The 27,992-nt window shown below is 39.2% G+C and overlaps 1 protein-coding gene across 3 annotated transcripts; it reads right to left on the reverse strand.

Annotated features, from left to right (window-relative positions):
* Nucleotides 1-493: 493 nt before the first annotated feature.
* Nucleotides 494-27,988, reverse strand: ACTR3B (actin related protein 3B). 3 transcript variants are annotated; one of them, XM_068404504.1, is made up of 12 exons: nt 27,812-27,988; nt 18,883-18,938; nt 16,926-17,050; nt 15,824-15,934; nt 15,362-15,457; nt 15,099-15,206; nt 13,644-13,787; nt 12,854-13,027; nt 10,175-10,267; nt 2,196-2,321; nt 1,665-1,748; nt 494-1,055 (listed from the first exon to the last, which is right to left on the reverse strand). In XM_068404504.1, exons 1-12 carry the CDS (start codon nt 27,853-27,855, stop codon nt 921-923), a joined length of 1,296 nt encoding a protein of 431 aa, XP_068260605.1. In that variant the 5' UTR covers nt 27,856-27,988; the 3' UTR covers nt 494-920. The 3 variants fall into 3 exon arrangements, with proteins under 3 accessions (XP_068260605.1, XP_068260602.1, XP_068260603.1); XM_068404501.1 differs by having other exon boundaries at nt 494-1,059; XM_068404502.1 differs by lacking the exons at nt 18,883-18,938; nt 27,812-27,988 and having other exon boundaries at nt 494-1,059; nt 15,824-15,960; nt 16,926-17,016.
* Nucleotides 27,989-27,992: the final 4 nt, after the last annotated feature.

Here is a 27,992-nt window from a genome sequence, read left to right on the forward strand (position 1 = left end):
TCACTGTTACTATGATTCCAGGTACATTGACATACAAATGGAAAGCTAACCTTGCGAAATAAAATGGATGAGTATGTAAATCATGACTACCACAAGCATTCATAAAGATGTTAACAGCTTTTATTTCACTGGTGCAAGGCCCGTGTGTCATCCACCACTCACCAACATCAAAACAAAACATCATCTTCTATAAAACAGTTTCAGAAAATTCAAAACAAAGTAACAGTGGCTATAATAAACTTCATACAATACTGTAAATCACTTAGTTTGTGTAATCCAAACAAGAACAAATCAGTTTCTAGCATACATGGCTTTTTTTTTTTTTTTGCCAAAAAAAAATACCAGTGCAACTCCAATACATGCCTCACACCTGGAAATGCGTAACATCACTCCATTACATTGACAGCTGTTCGTGCTTAGAACTAGTCATCAATTCACCCTACCAATATCATAAAATACAAAATGATATGAAAAACCTACGTTTACAAAAGTACAGTCCCCAATCCTGCAATCTAATCCTTTTGGGCAGGCACCTGCATCCATTCCAACTCCCCTGAAGGCAATGTGGTATTTAGTGCTCCATTGCTAAAGATTTGATTGCAGAATCAGGGCACAAGTGGGAAAGGTTTAAATCTTTCCACAAGCAGTAAAACGTTGTCTTATTCTTCTAGATTCAGTTTCAGTAGTATTTGCACAACCCCCTAAACCGAGACTTACCTATTTTCAGTTACCTCACATTTAGGAAGAAAGAAGGGTAGGCTTTAAAGTAGTCAGCAGAGAAATGGCTTTTACTGAAATGACTTGGGGCTGTAAGTTGTGCTTTAGTGCACGGTGGTGATCCAAATGCTTCCAAGAGTTAACCACATCTCGCTTCAGTATTTACAGTATCTGCTGCCTTCCTCTGCATTACATGAGTTTCTTCACCAGCAAGATATCAGAGATCTTGTTTCCATTAGACGAGCATTATGACATGACTCCAAAAACAGGATTATGACGACAAATACTAGGGCCATACTCTTCATAGTCTTTCTTGGTGTGACATACTTGGAAAAACTCTGGCTATGAAAATATAAAACAAATCCCCTCAAAAGTGTAAGAATATATCAAGTAGAAAAACTGACAAACAAACTAATGTCTTAACATTTTTGTAAATTGCAGCTTTATGATGTGGTAATACATTTGTGAAATAGAATAAAACAAGAAATATTAGGATATGAATACAATTAATCAAGAAAAGTTTGTCTGGACAGAAGACTGCTTTTAAACACAGCAATAAGAAATCCCACTTTGGAGACAGGAATTGCTCCCGTTTTCCTGTATTTGCTTCTCTATTACATTTAAAGACCATTGATCTGGAGCCTATATTCCCGAAGTCCTAACTAATCCCTAGTGCTGACTTCAAGAATAAAGGGGCTAGGTTGCAATTATCATATAAAAACTACTTCAGAACTACATCAAATCATGATATCCTTGCTCAAGTAAATCCCCAACTTGCCCTGTACAAATTTTAGTGAGACAAAAGTTGTGTACGGATTCCAGAATGTGACACAGTTTAGGCTGCCACAATGACAAGGTTTAAAACTTAGTATGTAGATCAAATATAGCCAGGTGATAATACACAATTAAAAAAAAAAAAATTCAGAACAGTTTTGATAAAGACTTACTGTTGAAGCCAGCATGGAACCACCGAACCAAACTGCGTAACGCTGCATGTGATGTGTTATCACTTGAACTTCAACTGGTTTGGGCTAAGAAAAAACAGTTTGTATTTAGTTGGTTCACATTTTCTGGCAAGATCCTTACAAACTCAAAATGCTCAGACCCAGACATCTTCATCCCTCCATTCACATCACTGTCTCACACTTATTACTCAGTCTGCCATGTTCCCTAGGAGACCAAGTCATAAAACTCTTCGTGATTAGTATGCTGAAGGACAGAACAGTTAAATCCCTCTTGCCTACTGCCAAGATCACGTATCTTCTAGAAGGGAAACCAGAAATGCCCTTAGAGACTGCTCACAGTAACTTTAAGGTTCCTGTAAAGACATGTCATACATTGCAAGGCTACCAACACATTTAACACATACATACATACAACTCATTTTACAACACTGCATTTTCACTAGTGAGGTGAAAACTTTGAACTTTATTTCTTTCACTACTCATGTAAGTACTGCACCTGAAATTCTTACTTACTTTTATCCGACCACCACTGAGTTCCTCGCTAAGTCGCAATCTCGCATCCACTACTCTTTTCAAATCCCTTTGCAGTCGTCGTCCAAAGTCCCTGAACATTGTGGATCCTCCGGAGAGGACCACGTTCTGTGCAGAAATTAAAGACACATTCTTTAAATCCATCTTCAAGCAAGTTTCCCAAAAGCCAACGACGCAGAGGTGACTGTTTGGATCTTAACATCATCAGGAAACTGATAAGCTACAGAGAACACCTTAAGCATTGCTCAATTTCCATAGGTCCATGGTCCCCTACTTACTTTTTTCCCCCTTTAAAGAAAAGTTTTATGCAGTTTTATTACAAGAGAGAAGGATTCCATTAACAAGGTAAGCTAGCACCCTACATGTGCAGAGCAGCAGAAATAAGACACTACATCAAAAAGTTTCCCAGGGAAGCTCATAGCAAGCAGTTTTAGCCCTGATAAGGCTCTAGCCTCATCATATTACTCTTAGTGTCTTCCAAAAGCTGTAAAGTTATCTAGAACTCAATTTTTTTTATTTTAAGTCTTAAACTTCTAAACATAGCAACCAGCAAGCTCAATGATTCTTCAAAAAGGTACCACATCTCCAAAGAGGACTGCAGTACAGAGAAAGGTATAAAGTCTTTCACTTTTCTTATCTATACCTGCTTGACTGGTATTGCTTAGCTTTCAGAGCAGAACCAAAAGCCTCCTAGCCTGGACTTGTACTTGGATTCTCAACAGGGGTTTTAGAATGTCACATCCTTAATTCTGATAGTGTTGCAGGGTCATAGACTAACACAGAAGTCATTTCAAAAGTGGGGGGATTCAAAACAGGAACCCTAGAACATAACCTTGGTGGCAGCAAAAATGCATTTCATAATCAGAAAAATGAACTCTATGTGACAAAACTGCATGTGTGCCCTTGCACACTGCTGCAACCGCAAACCAAAGGGCTTACTAAAATCACTGACGTGCCTCAGACACCTGTGCACAAGGAATTCAACTGAGATCAAGAGCTCATTATACACAGGCCGAAGGATTATGTCTCAGTAATAGTTTTTGACACTGCAGACCGAGACTGTGCACGTAATGAAAGAATCTCTGAACCACTGTCTTCAGCCAAGAAGCCTGCACACAGATCTGAAGAGATAATAAGCGTTCACACTTGCAGGGTGCAGAAGTAACTGCTTGGATTTTAAGCAACAGATAACAAGAAAAATCTTGTTTGTAACTTGTAAAGTGAGAAGAAAGCTGTTTGTTTATTCATGGGAAAAAAAAAAAATCTCTGCACATCATAGAAACCATTACAGTAGGAAAAACTCATTTCTTCACATCTTCAGATTATCTACAGTATAAAAGAGTGCATAACAAGGCAGGTGTACTTAAAAGAAAACACATATACCCATAACATTACTGAAACATTTCCCAAAAGAAAGAGGAGGGCAGAGAAGAGGAAAGAAGCCATATGCATAAGCAGGAGCCAGAAACCACAGTTGGTCCTAATATTAAAGCAGGAGGGAGATTCCCTCTGCTTCCCCCATACACAAGAACATCTCTTCCCCTGCCTCAAAGTGGTCACACACTCCACGTGGAAAAAGAAAACTGCTAATACGGAAAAAAAGACCACAATCAACCTAAGCAATGAAATAGCAATTAAAAAGATGCCATCAGAAAATATTACCTGGAGATAATGAAGTTGGCGAAGACTGCGAAAGCAATAATTCTATTCAAAGCAAATTAAACTTCAAGTATACTCCAGAACGTGGACAATGCTACAACTAAAAATAGATTTCAGAATACACCTGAGAATAATTCTTTGAATACATCCAAGACTAACTCATGCAACTACAGAATTAGCAGTAACACTGGGAGGATCTTTTATCACTCCAGGGTTAGAAGCTAAGAGGTTACATCTTCCTCAGATTATGATTATTCAAGTACTTCTACACACTGAAAGAAGTTTAACAATAACACTGGTCAAGGAGAACAGAAGCACTAGGGTATAGTTGTTGAAAAGGTGAGTCATCTCACTATCACACACCTGGACAAGTCAGGCCAAGCAGAATTTTGGATATAATTAACTAGGTGATAAGATGGTTAATTATACAGTTACAGTTCCCCTGATCCCTGCTCTTCATGTCAGCACTGGGCCAAATCTGTACTAACACTTTAGCAGAAGACTGCTCAGGTATGGGCTTCAGGAAGTTATGACAACTCAGCAGGTCAGTCTTCTGTAAGGAGGTCAGAAGCCAGGTAGTCCTCACTCACAAGGAAAGCAGAATCCATACGCATTCCCCACCCCTCAAACAACACACCCATCACTTACAAAGGACCCAATGAAGGTGGGAAAAGACTGATTAAAAAAAAAAAACAAAAACAAAACAAAAACCCACCAAGAAACCACGTCCCACAGCAAATACCTTCTCTAGAATAACTGAATGTAACACAGCACAGTAATTCCAGTAACTACTTAACAAAAAACATAACAATGAAGCATGCTAAATATGTCTGTGGAGAATGCTTACGAGTGATGTTTGTGTTTTCAACCTCCCTGGGGATTCTCTGGCCTCCCAGAAAAGACACCAAGGAAGTTAGGATTTAAGTATCCGTTTCCATCCCATTCCTTTAAACAAGGTTTCTTCTAATTTTACTCTGCCCAAACACACTTTGGCTGGTTTAATAGCTCTAAGCAGACCACAGGTTTCACAGCTAACACTGATTATCATACCATCTGACAGAAAGCAGCTCCAGCTGATTTTTACTTTTATAGCTAACTGGTTGAAAATTTGTTTCAAAAGAATGTATTCCCTTAGAAGAGAGGGTTGAAGACCTTCCACACAACTGAAAAAGCTAACCACAACAAGTAAATAATGAAAATAAGCCACTTCTGGAAGGAAACAGAAGGATGAACACCAATCGTCTCAGAAGGCTGGCAAGAAATTTCTCACTTCTCATCCATACCCTTTGCTTCTCTTAGAAACTCCAGGATATTGAGCTTCTCTCCATACCATTTCTGGTGTTATGCCTACAGATATGAAGCTACCTAACAAAACAACCCAGCTACTGTAACAGGAATTTCTATCTAAATAAAGTTTACATAAAAATTCCAACAGGTTAAATTAGCTTCTGCAGAACTCAACGCCATCAAACACAAGGCGCTGAACTGGTTTGTGCATCTTCCTACTGCACCTTGTAACACGGTATAAGCACGCTCTCAGCTGGACACTTCAGACTTTGCAGCACCAACCCGAGAATCATCCACTGCTTTCCCGGTAAACGTGAACTTCAACAACACATCCCAGTTTCCCTCCTTCCAAATGAAAGTTGTTTAACATGACACCACACCACACCACCAGGGACATATAATGAGAGCAATATATGACCATTTAAAAAAATTATTATGGGTAAAAACTGGAAGGTTCACACAATTAAGTCAAGCATTCATGAGCGAGTGAATCAATTAAGCTACATGCCTCTGTTAATTTAAACAGGGCAATACAGTGTTGGCAAGTATGGGACGTATAAGGAGAAATATTATACATCTCAAACAACAAATATATTACAAAGAAGTAAATGTATTGTCAGAAACACTATTTTTAAAATAAGTTTGACTTGTAATAATGAAGAAACAATTTCTGTTTCTTTAAAATCATGATTTTCAATGTTCATTTAACCATTGGAGTAATAGCAAAAGATTTCAGCATGACTTAGTCGTGCTGTTTCGCAGAAATACGCCTGCACTCAGACACAAAAGTAACCACAAAATACTGCAGATATATTGAGCGACTGTTAAAGCAGCTAGCATGGGTAATGTCATAAATTTAGTTACAGCTGTGATAGGTATAAACAGGGCTTCTCCTCAGTATTCCTGTGCTACACTAACAGTGTTAATCACTTGGGGCTTTCACATGAGGTAGCAGGAACACCTTTCCTTTCCCGTGTCTAATCATTGGTGCCAGTATGATGCGGATCTAACAGCCTGTCAGTCTCTCCAGCCTTACCACACCCACAGAGCCTCTGCACTTAGTAATTAATAGCAAACATAATTTTGCTGAAGCACAGATAAGAAGTAGTCAGTCGAATCCTATCCAGCCTTGTGCTCAAGGATACCTACAATTTTGGAGAGGAAAGGCAAGAATCAGGTTGATAAACAGATAAGCTGGGCACCATCACAGCCTGTACTTCTCCCCACAGCTCGCAGATGTCCAGCCGGACGCCGCACAGCAGTCTGACAGCGCCATCTACGCACCACGCACCGCATGTGAACCTGTTCTCACACAAAGTATGAACCAGCAATTCAAGTTAGAAGTGATGTTAGGGGGATATTTACCACCCCTTTAGCCTCCCGCACCCCAGATCTCTACAGACTTTGAGGATGGTTCACTATAAGCGGGGCAGTCAACAGTTTACCCTTCCGAGAGAACGCTGATACAAGTGTAGTCCAAGACTTAATTGTATCAGGAAGCTCAAGTTCACTATTGTCCACAATAGCTGCACACCCAGCTAAAAAGTCATCTTCTCTAAGGAAAAGAGTCAATGTCGTTAAAATCCTGTCTCTACACACCCGCGTTTCCACTGAAAACCCAGATGATTTATTGACAATAAAACGCTACACTTACCAATATACTACAGTCCCCACTTCATGTAGTGTTTTCAGCTTGAAAAGCTAGCTTAAAAGTTTGAGGTCAAGGATGTTACAACTTGATCTGTCATGATTTGAATCATGAATATTTAAACATGCTTATCTAGGATCTTTCAGAGATATTTCTGACAGAATTTACCTGGTTTGAGATGTCATTTATCTTTAATTCTTTCATCCACATATTTGCTCCAAAAACACAGCAGAGAAAAGTTGAAAGAAATCGATCGTTGGGAGAGCCAATGACCCTACACTTACATCCTTTCTACTGGGAGAAGGTACAGACCTCAGAACTGTCAATACTGTTCTCATCTGCTGTTATCACCTAAACTCTGGAACTATCCAGAGAGACTCTGGATGGGGAAAAAAGGAAGATGAAGTAGAGTGTGGAGTAAGAGTGACAGTTTCTGAACCTGCTATCAACAAAAAATAACATTTATTAGAATATCAAGCAGTTTTTAGAACTTCTGAAAGCCCTTTGTCCACCTTTAAAGTTACTATAACTATATTCACTAGCTGACTGTCAAATTCAGCTACTCTTTTTTGTTACTAAGTGCCAGAACTCATGCCCTAACTGACAAATGTTAGGACAAGTTTCAGAGCATTTCCAGGTTGAAAAGAGATTTTTAAATAGCAACTAGTATTGAAAACATCCAACACTAGCATCTGTTGTGGCTATACCACAGAGCAGATGTTTCCCACTGATGCAGATTGGTGTGCATTAGTTACACTGTGTTTAGTAGTATGCTGATAGTAACCTGAAAGCTGGGGGAAGGAACGTGTTTTTCTGCAGACCATAGTCCCCTTCTTGCTCCTGTTCTCTCCCTCTATTTTTTCTGCATTTCTGTGATATCACTTACACTATATATTTAGATAAACACGAGATAAGTATAAGGACAGGTTGTGGAACAATATTTTAAGAAAAAAGGAAGCTAAAGAATCCTCCAAAAAATAGAACTAGATGAACTCTACGCCATTCTTCACAAAGAATGCCAAGTGTGATGCAATGCCTCACTGAGCCCCATAAAAGCACGATCACATTTCTTGCTGCATGCAGGATGGCTCATTTTTCAACGGAATTCAACACCCAGGAATGATCAACATAGCAAGGATGCTAGATTACTTCAGCCATGTGGTAAGATCCAAAATTACTCCTCCATCATTTCACCTGAGCACCCTAAATTTCATTCGACTTTCCAAAGATTTGGGCTTGTTAAAAAAAAAAATTAAAAAAATCCACCTTGCTTCTTCAAATTTTAATGCAAATCCTCTGGCTCCAAACCCAGAACCCTACCTATCTTCTTCCATTTTAGCAGAAAGCAGCTCATCTCAAGCAATGCAAAACTCTTAACTCTGTGTTAGAGACACAGAGAGAGACAGAACAAGAATATAAATAAATTCTTCCAAGCAATCACATTAAGACGGTGTAATCATGGGAATTAAGAGTGCATTGCTGGCAACTATTATACAATTAAAAAGGCTTCATCACATGTGAAAGAATGTTTGTGCTTGGTATTGAACAGCTACAAGTATGGGATCTGGCTGAAGAAGTCAGTCTTACGAAGGTCCTGCTGGTCCATACATCAACATAAGGTAAGATAACTGGCCTCATAAGAGAGATGTTGATCGGATTGGGAAACAGAGATACTGGCAATAAAACTAAAAGAGAGAAATACCATAGGCCATCAAAAGATAGGTTGTGATACAATGCTTCAAAGGTTACATACCACATATAATCTGCAAAAAGGGCTCTTGCAGATATTTTCTGCATAAACACTGAGGAAGAATCCAGATATATTTGATGGAAACCCAGCTCCAAAGCATAGGGCTTTGGCTGGCCACCACGCAGCACTGTGGGCAAGTGAAATTGATAAACCACAGAAACTAAGAGAAAGTATGAGGGGATTTCTGCACCTATACACTGTTTCAAACAATGAGAACAGAGATGCTTGTCCCTTTGCAGTGACCTTGCTTTAAAGAAGATAGCAACTATTAGCATAACTAATAGTTACTAATAGTTAACTAATTAATAACTACTGACATTTGTCATTACGTTCAATAGGTAATTGTGTAACATTGTTTTAATTAAGCAAGTATAATGAAAAACAGAAAACGGAAAAACAAAGTCTCAATCAGTGGCAAGCCAAGGGAAAGTTATTTGCCTGCTGATTACAGTGAGGAAAGAGTAACTTAACCTCAATTTTTAAATACCACTTTCTGGAAGTCAGTACAAATCCCTACCCTACCAAGCAATGAAGCTATTGCTCTATGGCAACTTTGGGCTTTCAGGAAAAAAGCACAGACCCTAAGCACAATCAGACACTAAGAGTTTCCTAAAACCTTCTGCAACATACCTAAGCTTGAACCCATGGAAGACATCTACTGCAAAAATTCACTCCACATGAGCTTGCAGTTTAACTTCTTGTTTTATCCTGCTCCACAGATCTGCTCTGAAGCACTATGCTCATTCTAGATTACAGAGTATGTTTACTAGACAAGTAAAACAGACTGCAAAATTTTAATAGCTACAAATTACCCTGAGATACAACTCAGGTGAAACTTAACACTTATTCTAACAGGTGAGGAAAGCTACCACCTTTCACATGAGCAAGCAAACCTCTCCCTGCAATTACTTTATGCTGGTATTTCCAAAAGGGCACAGCTGCTGGACAAGCAGAAACCAACCAGGAAGCACAGGATGTGCTGCCAATACAGAGAGTGCTTGCCATAAGCTACGCCTGTCAGTACCTTCCTTTTAATTTCTTAAAGAATCAGTGACTGAAAGCACTCTCTGGGCTACACCACAGGCAAGTTTAACCAGGCCTAATTATTGACTCCTAAAAGACTTTAAGTGTTCATGTTTTTAATGCTGGGTTCAATACCTGGCTAAAACTGCAGACAGTGGGCAGATACGAGTCAAGACTATGGAAAAATATATGTATTCGGAACCACTGCTTAATAAAGCAGGGGGTGGGGGTGGTGTGAGAGGGGCAAGACCATGACATAACCCTTAAAAAGGCCAAAAGCCAGAGACCTTCATGCACAAGAATTCACATTGCAAGTCTCAGTTACAAATAACATCCCTCTGCCTCAGTTCCCTGGGGACAATACTTACCTGTATATCAAACTACTGCTACAGATGACCCTTCTTTCAATAAATAAAAAGCAGAAGTATCAAGTACTTTTCATTCAGAAGTGGCACTTTGTTTAACTTGGAACTTTATCTCTATGCAAAGTTCACATTTCTCATAGTGGGGGAAGTGATAGCTACACACACACTTCGTGATGATGTTGATATTTAGTCTTCAAATTAAGTTAATCTTACAACAGAAAGACCTTACCTTATATAATGGACGTCGGACATCAATGGGACAGTTCTGTATAACTTCATCAACTACATCCGAAATGGATTCCATAAAATCAGGATTAGCAAACTACAATGAAACAGAACAAACTTTAGATATTTCCTCCCAAGAACAGAGAAACAAAAAGGCAGAAGTTAGACTGTAGAAAGATTTTGTAATAGCACTTTTAAAGGGGGCGGGTGGGAAGCAAAAACACTATTGCTCCTGCCCACCAATTATTCTACATTATAACAAATCCACTTTTGTACAAGGGAAATGAGAATTCCTTTTTCTGCAGGGAAATTCAGTTTCTCTTCCTTGGTCATAGATTCACTGTTCAACATTTATGTACTATGGGCCTACTATTGCATGTGACATGAGTTTGAGTCCTCCTGCAATATTAAACATACTGTTACTGTGTAATGTGGTCAGGCCTTTCCTTTGAAAAGTGAAATAAAGTCAGTATGCAAATCAGAATGTTCCCCTGTAAAAAATTTTCAACACTACTAAAATACTTATGTTAAATTCCCACCAAAAAGTCAAGATTTTTTTTACAAAATCTCTAATATTCAAAAAGGCAGAAATACTCTAAAGGTCTTCAGTGGAAATCCCCATCAATGTAAATTTCTGCATTTATAAATACTAGAGAGCCAGAGTTGCTAATGCTAGAAAACATTCTTGGACTAATGGCAATTTTCTACTTAAAACTTAACACAAGCTTAAAAAAAAAAAGAAAAAAGAACAGTTCATAGCCTAGGTTTTGCCCTTTCACAGATTAAACTTTGAGAAAGTAAATGAATTATCAATAAATACATAATAATATATTATTATGATATATTATTATTTAATTTTAAAACTTTCCCAAAGATGCAGAAACTATTTGAGATCTACATAGTAAACAAGATGAAGTATCTAACTGGATGAATAACAAAAGCCAAATCACAAGTACACATTGTACTGAAAAAAATTAGCAAAGGAAGTTGGCTTGGAGATCAGGAGCCATAAGAATGATGGGAAAAACTCCCAAGAATTCAAGCTGATGTCCATAGCAAGAATTAATCATGCAAGAAGCCACGTAAATTAAAAGAGAAGAAGTGGTGTTGCTTCACATGGAGGGTTTTCATCTGAATGAACTACAGCCTGAAATCTTCTCCCGAGCTCTCCATAAAGCTACTGATAACACAGCAGGGCAAAAGGAGCAAGTAGTAAAGAGAGTTATGGCATCCAAAGCAGAGTATAACATGCTCCCAGAACGGGGACAGAGAACTGATATGTGAAATTGCAGTCTGCTAGCAAACACCATATGGTTGGAGAAGAGCAAGTGAAATACCTAATTTAAAAAGTGGAGAAATAATCTGGGTAACTACAAACCCCAAAGCCTAACTTCAAGAGTATTAAACACTCCAGAACAAATTTTGTAAACTGAAAATAGGAAAAGATTACAAGACAGCTTTACCAAAGGCAGCTTTTACCTAGCTAACTTGATACCCTTTGAAGTGAGGAGTTAATGAAGTCCAGCGAGAAATTCTCTTTGGATGCAGTACGTATCATCTAGTGTGTTTTTCTTGTCTAGAAAGTCAGTTCAGTTTTTTTTTTTCAATACAGAGCCAAGAAACTATCAAGACATTGAGAAAAACGGAAATTAGACCTTTATCCTGTTCCTAGCAGTCTTTGAAGGAACTATGGAAAGAGGAACTATTAAAATGATGTCTGACATGGGATTCAATGCCTCTCTGTAAGATCACGTGGGTAAACAGCGGGGAGGAGAAACTATTCAGCCCAGAGGTTTAATGCTGGCACAAGAACAGATGGCTACAAACTGACCACAAACAGATTAAGGCTGGAATTTAGACAAAAGATGAGAGAACAAGTGTTTTTAATATCCTTCCAACAGGAAGAGGGTAGACAAAGGGAAACTTCAGTGTTAACATGGATCTTGATTAAATTTTTTAACAGTATTACAAGTTATGGTTGCCTGCAATGAACTTAATGGAGTGCATAGTAATGGAGAGGACCTTCTCTGCTATACTGTAACTTATTAAAACTTGACTCTTTCCTCTCCCACAATATCACAATAACCTGAAGCTCACTCAAACTGAACTACCAAAAACCAGACAGGCTAGCTATTGTAATGTTTCCCAGAACTGTAGATGTTTACTTATGACCACACCAACAGAGATTTCAATGGACCTCCTTCAAGGACGAATTTAGCATCCACCCTTTACAAACTGACTCAGCATCAAAAGTCAGCGTCCAAGATTTAAAACATTACCAATGCACTGCTAGCATGCAGAGGAGTGCCCAAAGGGATTGGCAACATAAGCAAATACACAGTATAAAGGCATACTCGTTTCAACCAATGCTGAAAGAAAGAAGGAAAATACTACATAAAATCTGTAAGCTCTAAATTTCTTCTCCATTTCAGATTTCCTTTAAAGAAACAGAATAAGGTGTTTTAATTATTTTTCTGATGTCCCATGTAACATTTATCTGCTGTGCTCACATTTTCCTTTGCTTAAGTTATCCGAGGGTGTACATGGCTTGCAGTTGGCAGACTTACTGATATCTTCCACGTGATGGCGCACTGGCACCAAAAATGAAAGTACCTCCCTCCCCCCTCTCTTCACTCACACAGTGAAGTTTCTGTAACTCTGTATTGCTAGTCCCTATTCTTACCTCAGGATGAAAGAAAATTTCAGGTCCAAGGAACCTTTCATAACCGACATCTATTACAAACTTGGTTTTGTTGATTGCATTGATGCCAGTATACTGTTTGATCCATTTTCGAGGATCTCCATCGTACTTGGCAAATTCTTTCACTATGTCAGGGCAAATGTAACAGTATTTCTCCTGTTAAAAAAAACCCATGCATTAAAAATTGCCAAAATAATCATTCAATCATTGAATTAAAGTATAACACAATCAGAAAATAAAAATATGTGAGCATTCTTATAGATAGGGCTGTTCAATAGATGTTCTCACCCAAATGACTACTGAAGACTTAACCCTACAAGAAGTGCACACGGCCTATTTGTTTCCATAAGATTGCAAGCTGACTCATCTAGATTAGCCTCTCTCAAAATGAAAACATCACAACCATTAGGGCCGTGACGATAAAAGAAATGCAATGGCAAGCTTTCATTGCAAGATCAGACCCACACAATCACCCTACTGACATTACATACATTTATTTTTTATTAAATTAAAAAAGCAAATTTTAAACATATCTAAAGCTTACAATGCTGATTTAATCTGCAGGACGTATTCACTCCAAACAGTCTAGCCTGAAGATTTTCCTCCTCTTTCTCCTTCCCCCGCACTTGACTGGATAAATCACCAAAAGCTTGTGTAATTACAACACACTGCCTACATCTGCATTCTTAAGAGAGCCACTGGCAACTTGTTAAAGCCAAAAAATTAGCTGAAAGAGTTTTATTTATTTACTAAGAGATAAAGAAGGGTGTACCTTTATGGCTTTTGCTGTCTCCAGAGACTGTTCAGGAGGAATTCCCACCTCCCTTTCCCTTAGGAGCTGTTGAATAAAGTAAGTAATATCTCTACCTGCAATAGGAATATGTTTGATGCAACTTCCAATTACATAGCCTTCTGCCTGTGTAGGTGAAGAGGAAAAAAATATTTAGAGAAAAACCTACTATGTGTCAGTAATTAACAGCAAAACTAACATCCATTTTTATAATACTTTGTTTTGATTTGTAATTAGAAGTAAAATCTTAAAACTGTAATATTACTATAAAAATGTGTAACCCACTGCAAAGTGGATATTATTTTTATTTAAAAAACCTTGATTACCACATACAAACAGATATTGATTATCTAATAGATACACAAGTGATAGACAAAAAAATCTTGCACACATTAGAAGTCAGTCTGATCAGATGGTTCCTTTTAGGCGTGATCTGAAATGCAAACGTAATATAAATAGATCACTCGTGTCCTGTTTGAGAGTGAAAAATTAATAGAAAATAGTATAAAATTTATTAAAATTCTCAGACAAGAAAAATTAAGTAGTACCTAATGATAAGCACAATAAAAACAAGATTATCTATTTGCTGAATTTTTTTCAGGATGCATTTACTGAAAACATTGGTGTTGTTGAGCCAACATTATTTCTTCCCTTGCTTTTTTTACACTTTTCAGAGTTTCATATGGTAAACACTGTTTTTTTCACCAGCTTTTCCCATATGAAGAAAATACTGAGAAGACCAGGTTAATACCAAAATGCAAGATGAAGTTAAAGGGAATCAAATTCTCATTTCTAAAATAACTGATCATTCAAGCATACTATATGCTTCAGAAATACATGAAATGACATCAACAGAACAGATGTCAGTATGCACAGATAATTCTGTATTTTTAACATCCTAACATAATTAAGCTGTATGAAATCGACCATGTATATGAACATGCATTTATACAAGCTTGTAGTTGTTTCCACACAAGCAGAGTTCACTAACTTCTAAAATACAATAAAAATCATACAAAAAACACACATTATCAGCTATATTAAACAATCAAAATGCAGGACATCAAAAAAGTTAGGACATTTCTTGTCAGACAGTGGCATGCAGGAGATCCAAAACTGTGATAAGCATTAATATTAAGCAGAACTGAGGCATCACAGTAATGGAAGACAAGATTTTACATAGAAATAGTCTTTAAAAAAGGCCTGACGATTCCTTACTGTGACCTGTCTGCAAGCTAAATTAATTGCATAAACAAGTTCACATAATAAAATACATACCTTTCAAAACAATCATAAGGGAGGGAAAAATCCCAAACAACCAAGTAACACTAAAAATTTAAAAATAAAGTTTCATTTGACACTTATTTAAATCTATAGTAAACAAACCCTGCACTTGTCCAAACCACTGATAATTTCAAACTGCATCCTGCTACATACCACAGGAATTACATGGGTCACTCCATCACCACTATCGATGACAATTCCAGTCAAAGTACGTTCTCCAACCTGCCGTGACGTCCAAGAGGCAGCTAAGGCCAACACTGCCTACATGAGAAAGAGTTTATATTTAGAAGCAGGCAGAGTGTGCTAATTTACAATCTCAGAAAATACTGTTTCAAACATTTTAGACATGTGCATACAGAAGACTATACATACTGCAGCTATACTGTACTTTAGAAGTATACATTCATTTTGTTCACCTGAACAGCAATGTAAAGTCCTGGTATGTTAAATGATTCAAACATGATTTCTGCAAGATACTCTCTGTTTTCTGGTGTGTTCAGTGGAGGCTCTGTCTGAAAAAAAGTTTTGAAAAAACACCTCAATAGAGTCCTAATAGTTCACACATTGATTAGGTTGGTATGGCAATCAAACTTTTAAATTCTCAGTGCACTCAAAATAGAAAATTTCAAACAGGATTTAGTTTAAACAAAGTGATTGAAGCTTTTCAAAAACAAAATCCAACCTGCAGTAGCCTGCATCACAAAATGAACAGAATTTAGTTATAGTGCAGCTTTACAGATTACTTTCCTCCTTCCCCTCCTCCCATCACAACTGTCAGTCCCCCAGAGAAAAATCCTCCAACAGAGCTACTTGTGCTTGGAACATTATTTAGTTTTCCTCTTATAAAAATATTTTCTAACCCAGCTTCATTAACTCACCATTAAAAAATAGTGATCCTCAGGTTCAGCTCGTAGGTATTTAAAAATGACCTGCTCCATGAATCTCTCCATGAGGTCCCAGTCTTCAACGATACCATGTCGTATAGGCCACTGAAGCAAGAAAACTTGTCAAGACTCTAGATCATACAAGGATAAAAAAAGCCCAGAAATAGGAACAGCCGAAATCCCCAAACCCTTACATCTTCTGCAAGAATGAAAACACCTCATCTCACGGTTACCTTATCAAATCCTCCATTCTAATTTTAATTTAGAGGCACTACTTGAAGTTATCTCCTGCTCCCAGGTACTTCAAATTGTGATTCTATCTTGTAGGATTAGAAGCCAGAATCCAGCCTCTAGTCCTAATACTGCTATTGCTCTATTACAGTACTGCGTTTTAATATCTTTTTGTATCAATTTTATCATTCATAAAGTTGAGAATCATACTTGGCTTCAATATGCCTTCCAATCTACAAAAAGAAATAAAGACCATATAGGCTATATATTTTTCAACAAAAATTCTGGCAGGGATGATGTTTACATTTTGTTCAATGTTACGAACACGGCTGACATTTAAGTAATACAGTAGAATGTATAAAATATGATTTTTTCCACACAATTCTTAAGCTGGTAACATTTTGTAAGTACAAGGAGTCCCTTACTAGGGTATGGAAAATATGATTCACAGAAAAGCTGCACTGAAGACAGCCCTCCATAAAACTATTGTGACATTTCCTGAAGAAAAGCATCCAACATTCCCCAGTTCATATGCCATGTTAAGAAGATACACTTTTAGCAAGAATTTAGATATTCACTGTTTATGGCTATTTTAATAGCTAATAATTTTGAAAACTCAACAGCTGCAGTACATCAGTGAATATTTACAAAAGGGTTCAAGCACCAATCACACAGGACAGCACTAGCAAAACAGGCATTTCAAAAAAGGTAAAGCCATGAACCAAATAATGCAGTTTTTAAAAAGCAACAAAAATACTTTACAAAAAAGCAAATGTGTTTTAAATGGCTATCAAAAAGGCCTAAAACATTATATAATAAAAACGTGAAACTTTGGAAAGACTTCTTAAAAATACTCAACACTTACCTTTGTAGCATATGTAGGTTTATCTATGGCTTCATCTCCTATGAAAAAGTCCAGATCATCAACACCTTTCATTACCCTCCTCTGAGCCTGGTCACCTACTTTGGCTGATTCTCGGATTGCAATACCTTAAAATAAAACCCAAACAAATCAATTCAAAATTAAAACAGCTAAACACCAAGCAATGAATATTTATTTACTTAAGGATTCTTTTCCAGAAATAAAAATCGGGATATAGAAAGTACAGTTTCCAGAAAGCAGAAATTTTGCAAGAGATTATTGACAAGCCAATATTCATTCTCACTGCATCACACAGGATCCTGGTCACCCATCTCTCATTAATGCAAATAACAACTCAGAGAAAAATCTTAAATATGTATTCTGTTACAGACTACAGCGGTCACTAAACCCGTGCAAGCGCAGCATTCCACCAGGGATACTCTTTAAGCCAGCAAGCAACATGATTTTCTGAGTTCCAACTCTGAGAATTAAGAGAAAGAGCACAGGAGGAGAAGAAAATAAACTACGTACTTCAGAAATAGGTATTGGAGTCATTATCCCGGTTGGTGAGAAGGGAGAAATCAATTCGCAGTGCTACAGAGAAATCTTTGGAGACGCTTATGCTTCCCATTAGCAGGCTGTAACTATCACTAAAATTATTAGATGATGGCTGCTATAGGCAAGATGAGACAGCAAAAAACCAAATCTAGGGCAAGTTATAAATAAAAATGGGATAAAGTACCCTCAAAACATAACCTTATTTATATACAGTTTTCTTTTAATAGGTCATAATCAGGATCTAAATAACATATAGTAGAAAATGCAGAGTAGACGGGCATCATCCACAAACGCGCCGAACGCTATCAGCACCAAAAACTACTGACAGGCAAACCGTTCTTCTGGAAACACATCTAAGCCCCAACAAGTTTATAGTTTTATAAAACAGGATTTATAACAAATCCACAGGAAACTCTTGCTATCCCGCTTCTTTAGCATAAGACATTTAAATCTTTACCAGTGGTTTAAGTTTGAATTTTTCACAATACTTAAAATAGTTAGAGTACAACCAATACTGCAGCTACATCTGGTAAATAGCATGTCCCCTGCCACCTCTTTGGCCCCTGATTACCTTTTTTATTTCCTTATCTTTATACCTTCTACTGTGAGTAGCTACAAGGCAGTCTACGTGCATTAATAAGTAGTTAATTGACAACCTTCACAAAAAGTAAAAGGCAGTGTTTAACGTAATTGGAGATAACCAGGAGATGATAGACGCCACTACAGACATAAATACATAGTCAGTGCTACTATTTATAAATTTATATAGCATTTGAGAGAAACTATTAAGACAATTAAAATCAATAACATCAGAAAGGTATAACATTTTAAACAAGTTTAACATACAAAAAAAGAGTGAATCTGCTCAACAAAAGCATATTAAATGGGCAAAACCATTTTAATTGGTAAACACACACCCAAAAAGAATATTTTCTAATAGGAACAACTTTTTTTTAATATTAAACTGTCTACAGTCCCAGACAATGTAAATAAGACAGACACCGCCTGCACTTTAGTACTTAATTTTATTGGAAGCCTTCCCCAGATTATCCAGGCAGTAATCACAGTGTCAGGTAGACAGGAGGCAAATTGCATTCTGTCTACTCAAGAGTCCTGGCAGAAAAATAATGGAGATAAAAAGGAAATTGGACTGGAGTTCTCTTCATCTTTGTCATAGCAACCAAGAGCTGATTTAATGAGCAACAGTCCTAGCTAACTGCAAACAAGGAGTTCTGTTTAGCTACACTCTTAGCCAAAGACACTAACGCAATGAATATCACTTCCCAGATGGACAAGAGTCTATGAAGGCTGAGTTGGGAGTTGGAAAGCACATCATTTACTCATGAAACTGCTCGGTGATAGTGGTGTACATTAGAATTTAGAGGGACAAAAAATTACTCACATGATGGGATAATGAACTGGGGTTCTGTATTTCCTGCATAGCCAAGTTTTGTATACCTAGAAAAAGAATGATCACGAGGTCATTAGATGCACTTAGATTTAAAAAAAAAAGAAAAAAACACTTTCAATTCACTACACTTCTTAAAGTGAAGGCCAAACAATTGTATACCACATCTACATTTTCTGGGTTATGCTTTCAAGTGCCATCCTGCTGAGAAGAAGACTCAGAAGTGGTAAATATTTTAGGTGTTATTTATTTTTCAGACATCTCCAGCTTACAAATTTTGGTAGTGTTTTTTTCTGAACTACAAAACCTGAAAACTCAGCTCTTGCTTCCTCCATCTTGTTGACCAGCTATGACAAAAAACAGGCAGGCCACATTCCAACCTTTGGTAATAAAAAGGTCAGTGCAGATCTTACCTTTCAGAAAGCTACCATGACCAAAGATGTCATCAGACTTTGCATATTTATTTAATATTGTCAAACACAGAAAAAAAAAAAAAAGAAAAAAGCATGTCTTAAGTACACACCCCAGTTCAGAACTCTAGTTGCAATCCCAACACAATTCCCTTTCACGCCTTGCACAAACCACTCACTTTGTCACAGGTAGAGTATCCGCGTGTGGCAATATATGTATACTATACCAAAGTAAGCATGCATTGACAAAATGCTTTAGAAATGGGCAGCAGATGGTATGAAGCATCGTCTGTCTCTTTCAATATACATATAATGTCTATTTTAACAAGTAAATGATCAAGAGAAGAGAGAAACTGGTAACTTCGGAAAGAAAAAGAAGAAAAATTTTCGCACAAAAGCTGAATCTCTGCATGGTGTTACTGGCTGCAGGCTAGTTCAGCTCTTTAGCAACTAGAAATAATTAACGTCCCAGACTATGAAAACCAGCTCTAATTCCTAAAAATCCAACAAAATGAACTGAATGGTTCCAGACACCAATCTCTAATATTGTCATTAGATTGGAATAGTAGTATAATAATAGCATGATTTGAGGAAAATTAGCATTATGCACACCCATTTTTACCGTGAAAACCTAAAGCCATGACATTCTTAAATGAGACGAATCATAATCTAGGTCCTAAAGTGAATTTAGAGTCTTTGTCTACAGTCTGTTCTCGGTATTTGCAAACAATATTATGCCATCGCTAAAGCAGAGGGTTGCTTCTTCATTAACAGCTTAAAAAGTAAGTTCCCCTTTATGAAGTATTCAGTATAAAAACACTCATTAAGAGTCAGCTTGCTTAGATAAAGGAATTAAATCAAAACTGAATTAGCAATGACCTTGGAATTTAAATATTATATTTTCGACATCTCTTCAAAGTTATAGCTTCAACAGACTTCAAATAATAGTTAAAAAAGCGATTTTCCCCAAGGCTAAAAAGACAAGGACTGTGTTTCAGGGGCAAGGGTTTGTTGTATTTTTAATTATCATTATATGGGCATATGCTTTCACTCTAATCCAAAATGTTTATGCATACTTTCTGTGAATCTCAAAAAATATAATCAGGACATTAAATTAGACTGATTTGTAAAGAAGGCCATTACTAGTAAGAATTCTTTTTCTGATTATTACTGCATAGTTTCTTCACATTTTAGAATGACGCCTACCTAGGGAATATTGTTAAAACATAACAAGCAACAACAGGAGTTACACTGGGACTTAAGACGCATTACAGGATACTTCCTCTTCGTTTCTCTCCCCAAAATGAGTTTTGGGCAAATGCACATAGTGAGGACCAAGGCAACTGTTTTTGGATTCAAAAGACCTAGTTCTAACACTTAGAAATGGCAATCAGGCAGAAACCTCATGAGAACAACCCTTCGAGCCCCGGTGACAAAACCCAAAGTCAATATACACATATACACGCATATACCTAAGCACGTACATATGTATATATACTTTTTATACAATTTTTATATATGTGTGTGCATATATATATATATTTAAAAAATTGAAAGGTTCCTGCAATATAACCAGAACTCATTTCTTAAACTAAACTCTGTCAAGTAGGCGAGTTCAGTTTGCCATCTTTTCCCGCTCTACACACATGCTAAACTCACACCCATGCACAGTACTAAAACAGAAAATACCCTCTAAAAGTCAACTTGGGCTATCAATCTGCAATAGCTTTACCTTCCCTCTCAAGGAGGGATCAGATTGCCCTACTAGAATAACTTAGGAAGTTACAAAAGCGTATAGTTCAATATTTTACCGATTTATTTTTTCACTAGCTGAATTAACCCCAGTTAAAACTCAGGATAAACTTATTTCTTGGTATCAGTGAAAAATAGTTCCCTTCGAAGAACACATCTCACAGAAGATAACACCTGGAAAGATTTCTTTTGCATGCTATTAATCCACGAAGGATTAATACTAAAACTATGAGAATAACTAAATTCTCAGTTCAATGTTGAAGCAAGGAAGTGAAAAAAAAATGCTGTTCAAAAAAAAAAAAAAATCCATTTAGGATCAAACAAGAGACAGAGTTGAACAAGCAGCCGTATTTCAGGTGTTTTGACAAAACCAAATGGAAGGGTAACTCGAGCTACTCTCAAAACCACTGAGGAAGAGAAGGAAAAGAGACTCTGTAGTTGTGCTGTCCTTCCTTATTCAGGAGCCTACTCACTCAGGACATGGCAGACTCAGTCCCAGATCTTTCTTCTGCCCAGCAGGACCCGAACACATTCCCCCTTCCAGAGCCATACCCAAGCGTACATTGAAGTGTTTGGGTGACCCACTTCCAGGACCTCCTACAGAGATTGTTCCCTTTTATACAAGATATTTAAATATTCACTGACCTGAAAGGCTCTGGACTTAAACAGTTAGAGAGGTTACCTGGTCTCCAGTCCCTTCTCCAATGAATATTTAAGCATCTAAAACATGGTTTTCTTTCTCCTGGGTTACAGCCTAGCAGACTAATGGTAATGCAATGTCTTGTGATCTCTAAATTACAGAGACAGCTGTAGGGAATGCGTAGATAATCAGTATTCCAACTTAATTTCATTAAAAGTAGCAGATCTATTGCCAGTGAGATAGGAACCTACTGGAAACTCTCCAAAACATAGGATACTGGAGACTGCATTAAAGATTAGTAGAAAACTGATCCAACAGACTAAGGCTATTTTGTGCAAGGGGTTTTGGAGGGACTACTCATTTTCTACAAAACCACTGGAAATTGTATATTGTTGTAACACGCAGTTTGTAAAAATAGTATTCTCTCCTACATACTATTTCCCCCAGGTGATTAGGTAGCACACAAATCCGTTTCACTAGCTTTTGCATGAGGAATGGTTGTTCTAATCCCCTTCTCTTCTGAGATCCTACCATGAAAAGATGGAAAAAGCTTACACAGAAAAATGACTGCAAAGATATACAAATGGACTGAACTTGAAAGCAGATGCTGCACCCTCAACCACTTTAAAAAGCAGAGATATATTTTGGAAAATTCTTACTAAAGCATGAGAACAACACAATTTAGGCATATAAAATCACAAACTCAGGCAAACAAAAAATAACCTCTGTAAATAGAACCGTTAAGATGCTAAATAACTCCCAGTTATCACAGAATCACAGAATGTTAGGGATTGGAAGGGACCTCGAAAGATCATCTAGTCCAATCCCCCTGCCGGGGCAGGATTGCCTAGACCATATCACACAGGAACGCGTCCAGGCGGGTTTTGAACGTCTCCAGAGAAGGAGACTCCACAACCTCTCTGGGCAGCCTGTTCCAGTGTTCGGTCACCCTCACCGTAAAGAAGTTTTTCCTCATATTTAAGTGGAACCTCCTGTGTTCCAGCTTGCACCCATTGCCCCTTGTCCTGTCAAGGGATGTCACTGAGAAGAGCCTGGCTCCATCCTCTTGACACTTGCCCTTTACATATTTAGAAACATTAATGAGGTCACCCCTCAGTCTCCTCTTCTCTAAGCTAAAGAGACCCAGCTTCCTCAGCCTCTCCTCATAAGGGAGATGTTCCACTCCCTTAATCATCTTCGTGGCTCTGCGCTGGACTCTCTCTAGCAGTTCCCTGTCCTTCTTGAACTGAGGGGCCCAGAACTGGACACAATACTCCAGATGCGGCCTCACCAGGGCAGGGTAGAGGGGGAGGAGAACCTCTCTCGACCTGCTGACCACACCCCTTCTAATACACCCCAGGATGCCATTGGCCTTCTTGGCCACAAGGGCACACTGCTGGCTCATGGTCATCCTGCTGTCCATTAGGACCCCCAGGTCCCTTTCCCCTACGCTGCTCTCCAACAGGTCTGCCCCCAACTTGTACTGGTACATGGGGTTGTTCTTGCCCAGATGCAGCACTCTACACTTGCCCTTGTTATATTTCATTAAATTTCTCCCCGCCCAACTCTCCAGCCTGTCCAGGTCTCTCTGAATGGCTGCGCAGCCTTCCGTTGTGTCAGCCACTCCTCCCAGTTTTGTGTCATCAGCGAACTTGTTGACAGTGCACTCTATTCCCTCATCCAAGTCATTAATGAATATATTGAATAGAACTGGTCCCAGTACCGACCCTTGAGGGACTCCGCTAGACACAGGCCTCCAACTGGACTCTGTCCCGTTGACCACCACTCTCTGGCTTCTTTCCTTCGGCCAGTTCACAATCCAGAACACCTGTGATGCCATGCTGCCATCAACAGACTTATTATCATTATTAAAAATAAACCTGAGAAACTTGCAGCACAAGGTCTTCATAAAGATGTAGAAAGGCACTTTTGAAATGAAGGAGGATGTGATGAAGGAATAGGAATGAAAAAAAGAAGGGACGAGGGAGAAAATATCAAACAGAAAAAAATCTATTATGTTTGCTCAATTTACCCAAGAGCACCAACAGCCACTATGGAATAAAGTGTACATTAGAGCCATTGCTTTTTTTGAGAGAATCTAGCACTGTACAGGACTGAAGCCTGTGATTATAAACAACTGTTAATTAACCCAGGTTCCTTAGACCCGGAACAGCAATTACAATAGCACCTGTTCACAAGTCTCACATGTAAAGAACAGAGGTAATACTTGCTAAAGCAACTCATTTAGCATCAGAAATACAGTAAGAGGGGGAAAACATGACACGTTCTGAGGTTCCAGCTATCTTTAATAGCCCAGCAACAACAACAAAAAACACCCTAAGCTTCAAGTTTTAGGACAAGGCCAGCTCACTTCTCCCAGAAACCAAGTATTTAACTCTAAGCTCATCAGTATGACTTTGTCACAGCAATTTTTCTTTACTAAAAGAAAAATTGAGTGACTCCAATAAAATACACCCAAAATAGAAGCATTCCTCAGTGTCTGCAAATACATACACTCAAAAGGAGAGAGGTATTTTAAGACATCTTTGTTTCGCACATGCACCTACTAGCGTTCTGATGTCCCACAGCTAAATGCCAGTTAATAAAACTAGTTATGAGGTTTAAAGCTACTTAAAACAGCAACACCAAAAAGGCCTGGTAGTCCTAAGAAACTAAAAATAGCATGCCCTTCTCCATGAAAAGACTGATAGCAATGTGTAAACTGATCACGAGGAAAACCTCATGCAAAGAAAATGAAGATGTAGTGCATTAAAATTGAAGTAGGACAAGTCATTTGCACATACTAATGGAAAAGATGATAGCAAATTATTACCGTTTTCTGCAAGATCTATTAATGAAGAGTGAACAGTTTATGACAAGGAAAGTTCAGTCGTCTATCCAACAGAGAAAAGCAATGTTATCCTGTCCTGCTATGATGATATGTTTCTCGCTGAAGGTCTGTACCTATTTTCTATACACTTGTTGTTGCTTTTTTCAAGAAATTCCAGCATTTTACAGGACTGAGACCTATGGCCGCAAATAACAGTAAATTAAACCAGACTGCTTATGCACAAAACAACAACAACAACAAAAAGAGTCTTTTCACAAACTTCTTAAATCCCCTTACACAAAAAGAAGAGGGATTAGTGTCTGGACAAAGCGCCTCATTCAGTACCACACATGTAAGTAGAAAAGTGTATTTTGTATACATAATGTTCCACAGTGCACATCTGCATATACCTTTTCCTTTCCCTATGCTCTTCCAAGTTTTTCGTCTGAAAGCCCTTTCATGAATAATTTGAATGAATTGTTTGAAGCTTGTAACCCAAAGTAGATTCATTCTAACAATAAGAAGGTTTTCAGCCCACACAGAGGAAAATTCCAGAGACTGCGTATCAATGAGTCAAGCTACTTCTTCTGGCTGCTTTGGTTCAGGCTCTTATTTCTTCTTGAATTCTGCAAAATAACTTATTTCAAATTCAATAATCTCATTGCTGAAAAGTCTTCCACACTTCAGTGCCCTGCAGCGAAGCCAAGCAGAAGTCCCATCAGCAGAGACACCATGTTGTCTCATATGAATTAAGATCATTTGGAGGCATGGAAATGCAAAGTCACATCATTTGGGGACCATCTGAACCCTTCCTGAAACAAACCAATATACACGCCCCCCACACGCAAACTCCACCAGTTTCTCCCATGCAAGCACTAAATAGATTTTACAAATTCTACTTAAATTATTATTTCTCTGAAACGACACAATAAGCCATTTTCTATGTCGGTCAGCAATATCTACTGCTAGTGCAACACTGGAATCACTCCACAAACTGAGAGCAAAGGAGGTCTCCTGCAAGAGACAGACATTGCATTTAATGCAATTTCTGGATTTTGCAGTTTATACTGTAGCCTTTTGAAAGGATCCACCTAGAGCTCCCATTTGTCTTCTTGAAAAACTCTTCAAAACTGTCAAGTAATATTCCTGTAACACCAACAGTTCTGTGGAGAACGGATATTTTAAATATCTCCGGCAAATACATAGAAGGAACCTGGGAAACTACCAAGGAGTATCTAACGCACAGGCAGAATTACATGCAAGATGGAACCTGGTCTCTGTTCTACTCCCAAAGTTTCCAGCTGTGGACTCCAGTATTCCCCACTGAGGGGACAGAGCCGATTTCTGGTAAGATGTGGTATAAACTGAAACAGGACAAGAGACCTCTAAAAGTTTTGCGACAGTTGAATAAAGACGTATTTCAAAATATGAAACACTTTTTCAGGAGAAGGCAGCATGGCACCACGTTGTTGGTAAGTGCTTCCTCTGGCTATCTAGGGGTTTAGGCATTTTGTTTGGTTGGTTTGGTTTTGGTTTGGTTTGGTTGGTTGGTTGGTTTGTATTAAGATGGCTCAGTTTTGGAAGTTTTAAAGGTAACATTCCAAGCTTTAAATAAATACAAACAGTGCTGCAAATTCTCTGCAGAGGAAAGGTCCATTATTGCAATAAATTGATGCAATCAATGACACTAAGGCACAGCCTGACAAAGTTATTGGATGAACAGTTACTCATGGACCAGTGACTCCTCTCCTCAGAGCTGTCCATAACAGGAAAGCACAGGAAAGGCACGGACCTGATGGAGTGGGTCTGTAGGAGGACCACAAAAGTGGTCAGAGGGCTGGAGCACCTCTCCTGTGAAGAAAGGCTGAGAGTTGGGGTTGTTCAGCCTGGAGAACAAAAGGCTCCAGGGAGACCTTCTAGCAGCCTTTCAGTACTTAAAGGGAACTTATAAGAAAGATGGGGACAAACTTTTTAGCACGGCCTGTTCTGATAGGACAAGGGGTAACGGTTTTAAACTAAAAGAGGGGAGATTCAGACTAGATGTAAGGAAGACATTTTTTACAATGAAGGTGGTGAAACACTGGAACAGGTTGTCCGGATAGTGGTAGATGCCCCAATCCCCGGAAACACTCAAGGTCAGGCTGGACGGAGCTCTGAGCAACCTGATCTAGTTGAAGATGTCTCTGCTCATTGCAGGGGAGCTAGACTAGATGACCTTTAAAGGTCCCTTTCAACCCAAACTATTCTATGATAACTGTTGGGCCAAAGGAAAGATATTAGCAAGAGCACACCACACATTCAGTATCACCTTCATCACAGCTCCCTCTGACACCTCCCACTCCTGAGGCACAGCAGAACTAGTCTATTGGATGATGAACAGGTCTTCTCTAGCCACAGACAGGTAGGAAAGACCTGATCCTGAAACTCCTCCCAAGCACAGCCTCTGCAATTTAGGTTCATTTTAGTCCTCAAAGACTGGAGGAACAAAACTTGTGGTTTGCCTAAATGTAGAATAAATCTCACACTGATTGACAAAGGTGAAGAAGGGATGACCTAATGTCCAAGAAACCCCAGTAGTATAAGACAGCCAGCTCCCACCTCATTGCTGGCCAGAGGTAATAGCTGGAAATGTTCAAGAAGGTGTACGTGCAGTCTAGAGGCACAGCCAGATGCAATCGGGCAAGGCCACTGCGGTCCCGGAGCCGTGCAGAAGGAGACACCACAGCCCGGCAAGCACACACCTCACCTGCCTCAGGACCACAGCCAGTGCCAGTTCACAGCTCCCAGGCAAAGCAAACGTGTGTGTCCCCTCTCTCCAAGCAGCCATTTGAAATACAAGCCATTCCCAATTTTAGCATTTTAATTATGCAATAGTTTAAAGTCAGAGAACACGAACAAAAATTGGACCCAAGAGGAGAAAAGGGCACATGGAGACACACCATCCCCGGAGGCACACGGCTGGGGCACGGCAGGACTGCCCCGCTCCCAAGGGGAAGGAAGGGCAGGAGGAGGAGGAGGAGGGTACTCGGTGGAGGGCGGTGGGAGCAGCAGCCGCCCCAGCGGCGGAGAGGCTCGGAGGAAAGGGAGACCCCCCGCCCCAGGGCGACAGGCCGAGAGGGGACCGGGACACACAGCAGGAGCCCAGCGCCGTGAGAGGGGAAGGGACTCCCCGCTGAGCGCGCTCGCCGGCAGCGGGAGGCGGCTGAGGGGCGCCAGCACGGCGGAGACACCCCCCGTCTCCCCAGAAAGGGGACTGGCAGCGCTGGCCCCCCCTCACGTCCCCGCACTCACCCAGTGCCTCCGTCTATCACGCAGGGGGGCAGGTAGCTCGCCATGCTGGGGAGCCGGCAGTGCGGGCCCTACGCCACCATCCAGGCCGCCGCCGGCTCCCCCGGCCCGGCCCGGCGCGGCCTCACTGCATGGGCGGCGGAGAGGCGGCGGGCACCATGCAGCCGCCTGTCAGCGCCGCCCC

The sequence above is a fragment of the Nyctibius grandis genome, chromosome 7 (assembly GCF_013368605.1).
Source record: "Nyctibius grandis isolate bNycGra1 chromosome 7, bNycGra1.pri, whole genome shotgun sequence".
Lineage (NCBI taxonomy): Eukaryota > Metazoa > Chordata > Aves > Nyctibiiformes > Nyctibiidae > Nyctibius > Nyctibius grandis.

Coding starts and splice junctions, on each gene's coding strand:
- ACTR3B (XM_068404504.1), bottom strand. CDS start 27,855: ATGGCGAGCTACCTGCCCCCCTGCGTGATAGACGGAGGCACTGG. Junction 18,939..27,811: donor GTGATAGACGGAGGCACTGG/GTGAGTGCGGGG, acceptor TTCTTTTTCTAG/GTATACAAAACTTGGCTATG. Junction 15,458..15,823: donor AGGATCACTATTTTTTAATG/GTGAGTTAATGA, acceptor ACTTTTTTTCAG/ACAGAGCCTCCACTGAACAC.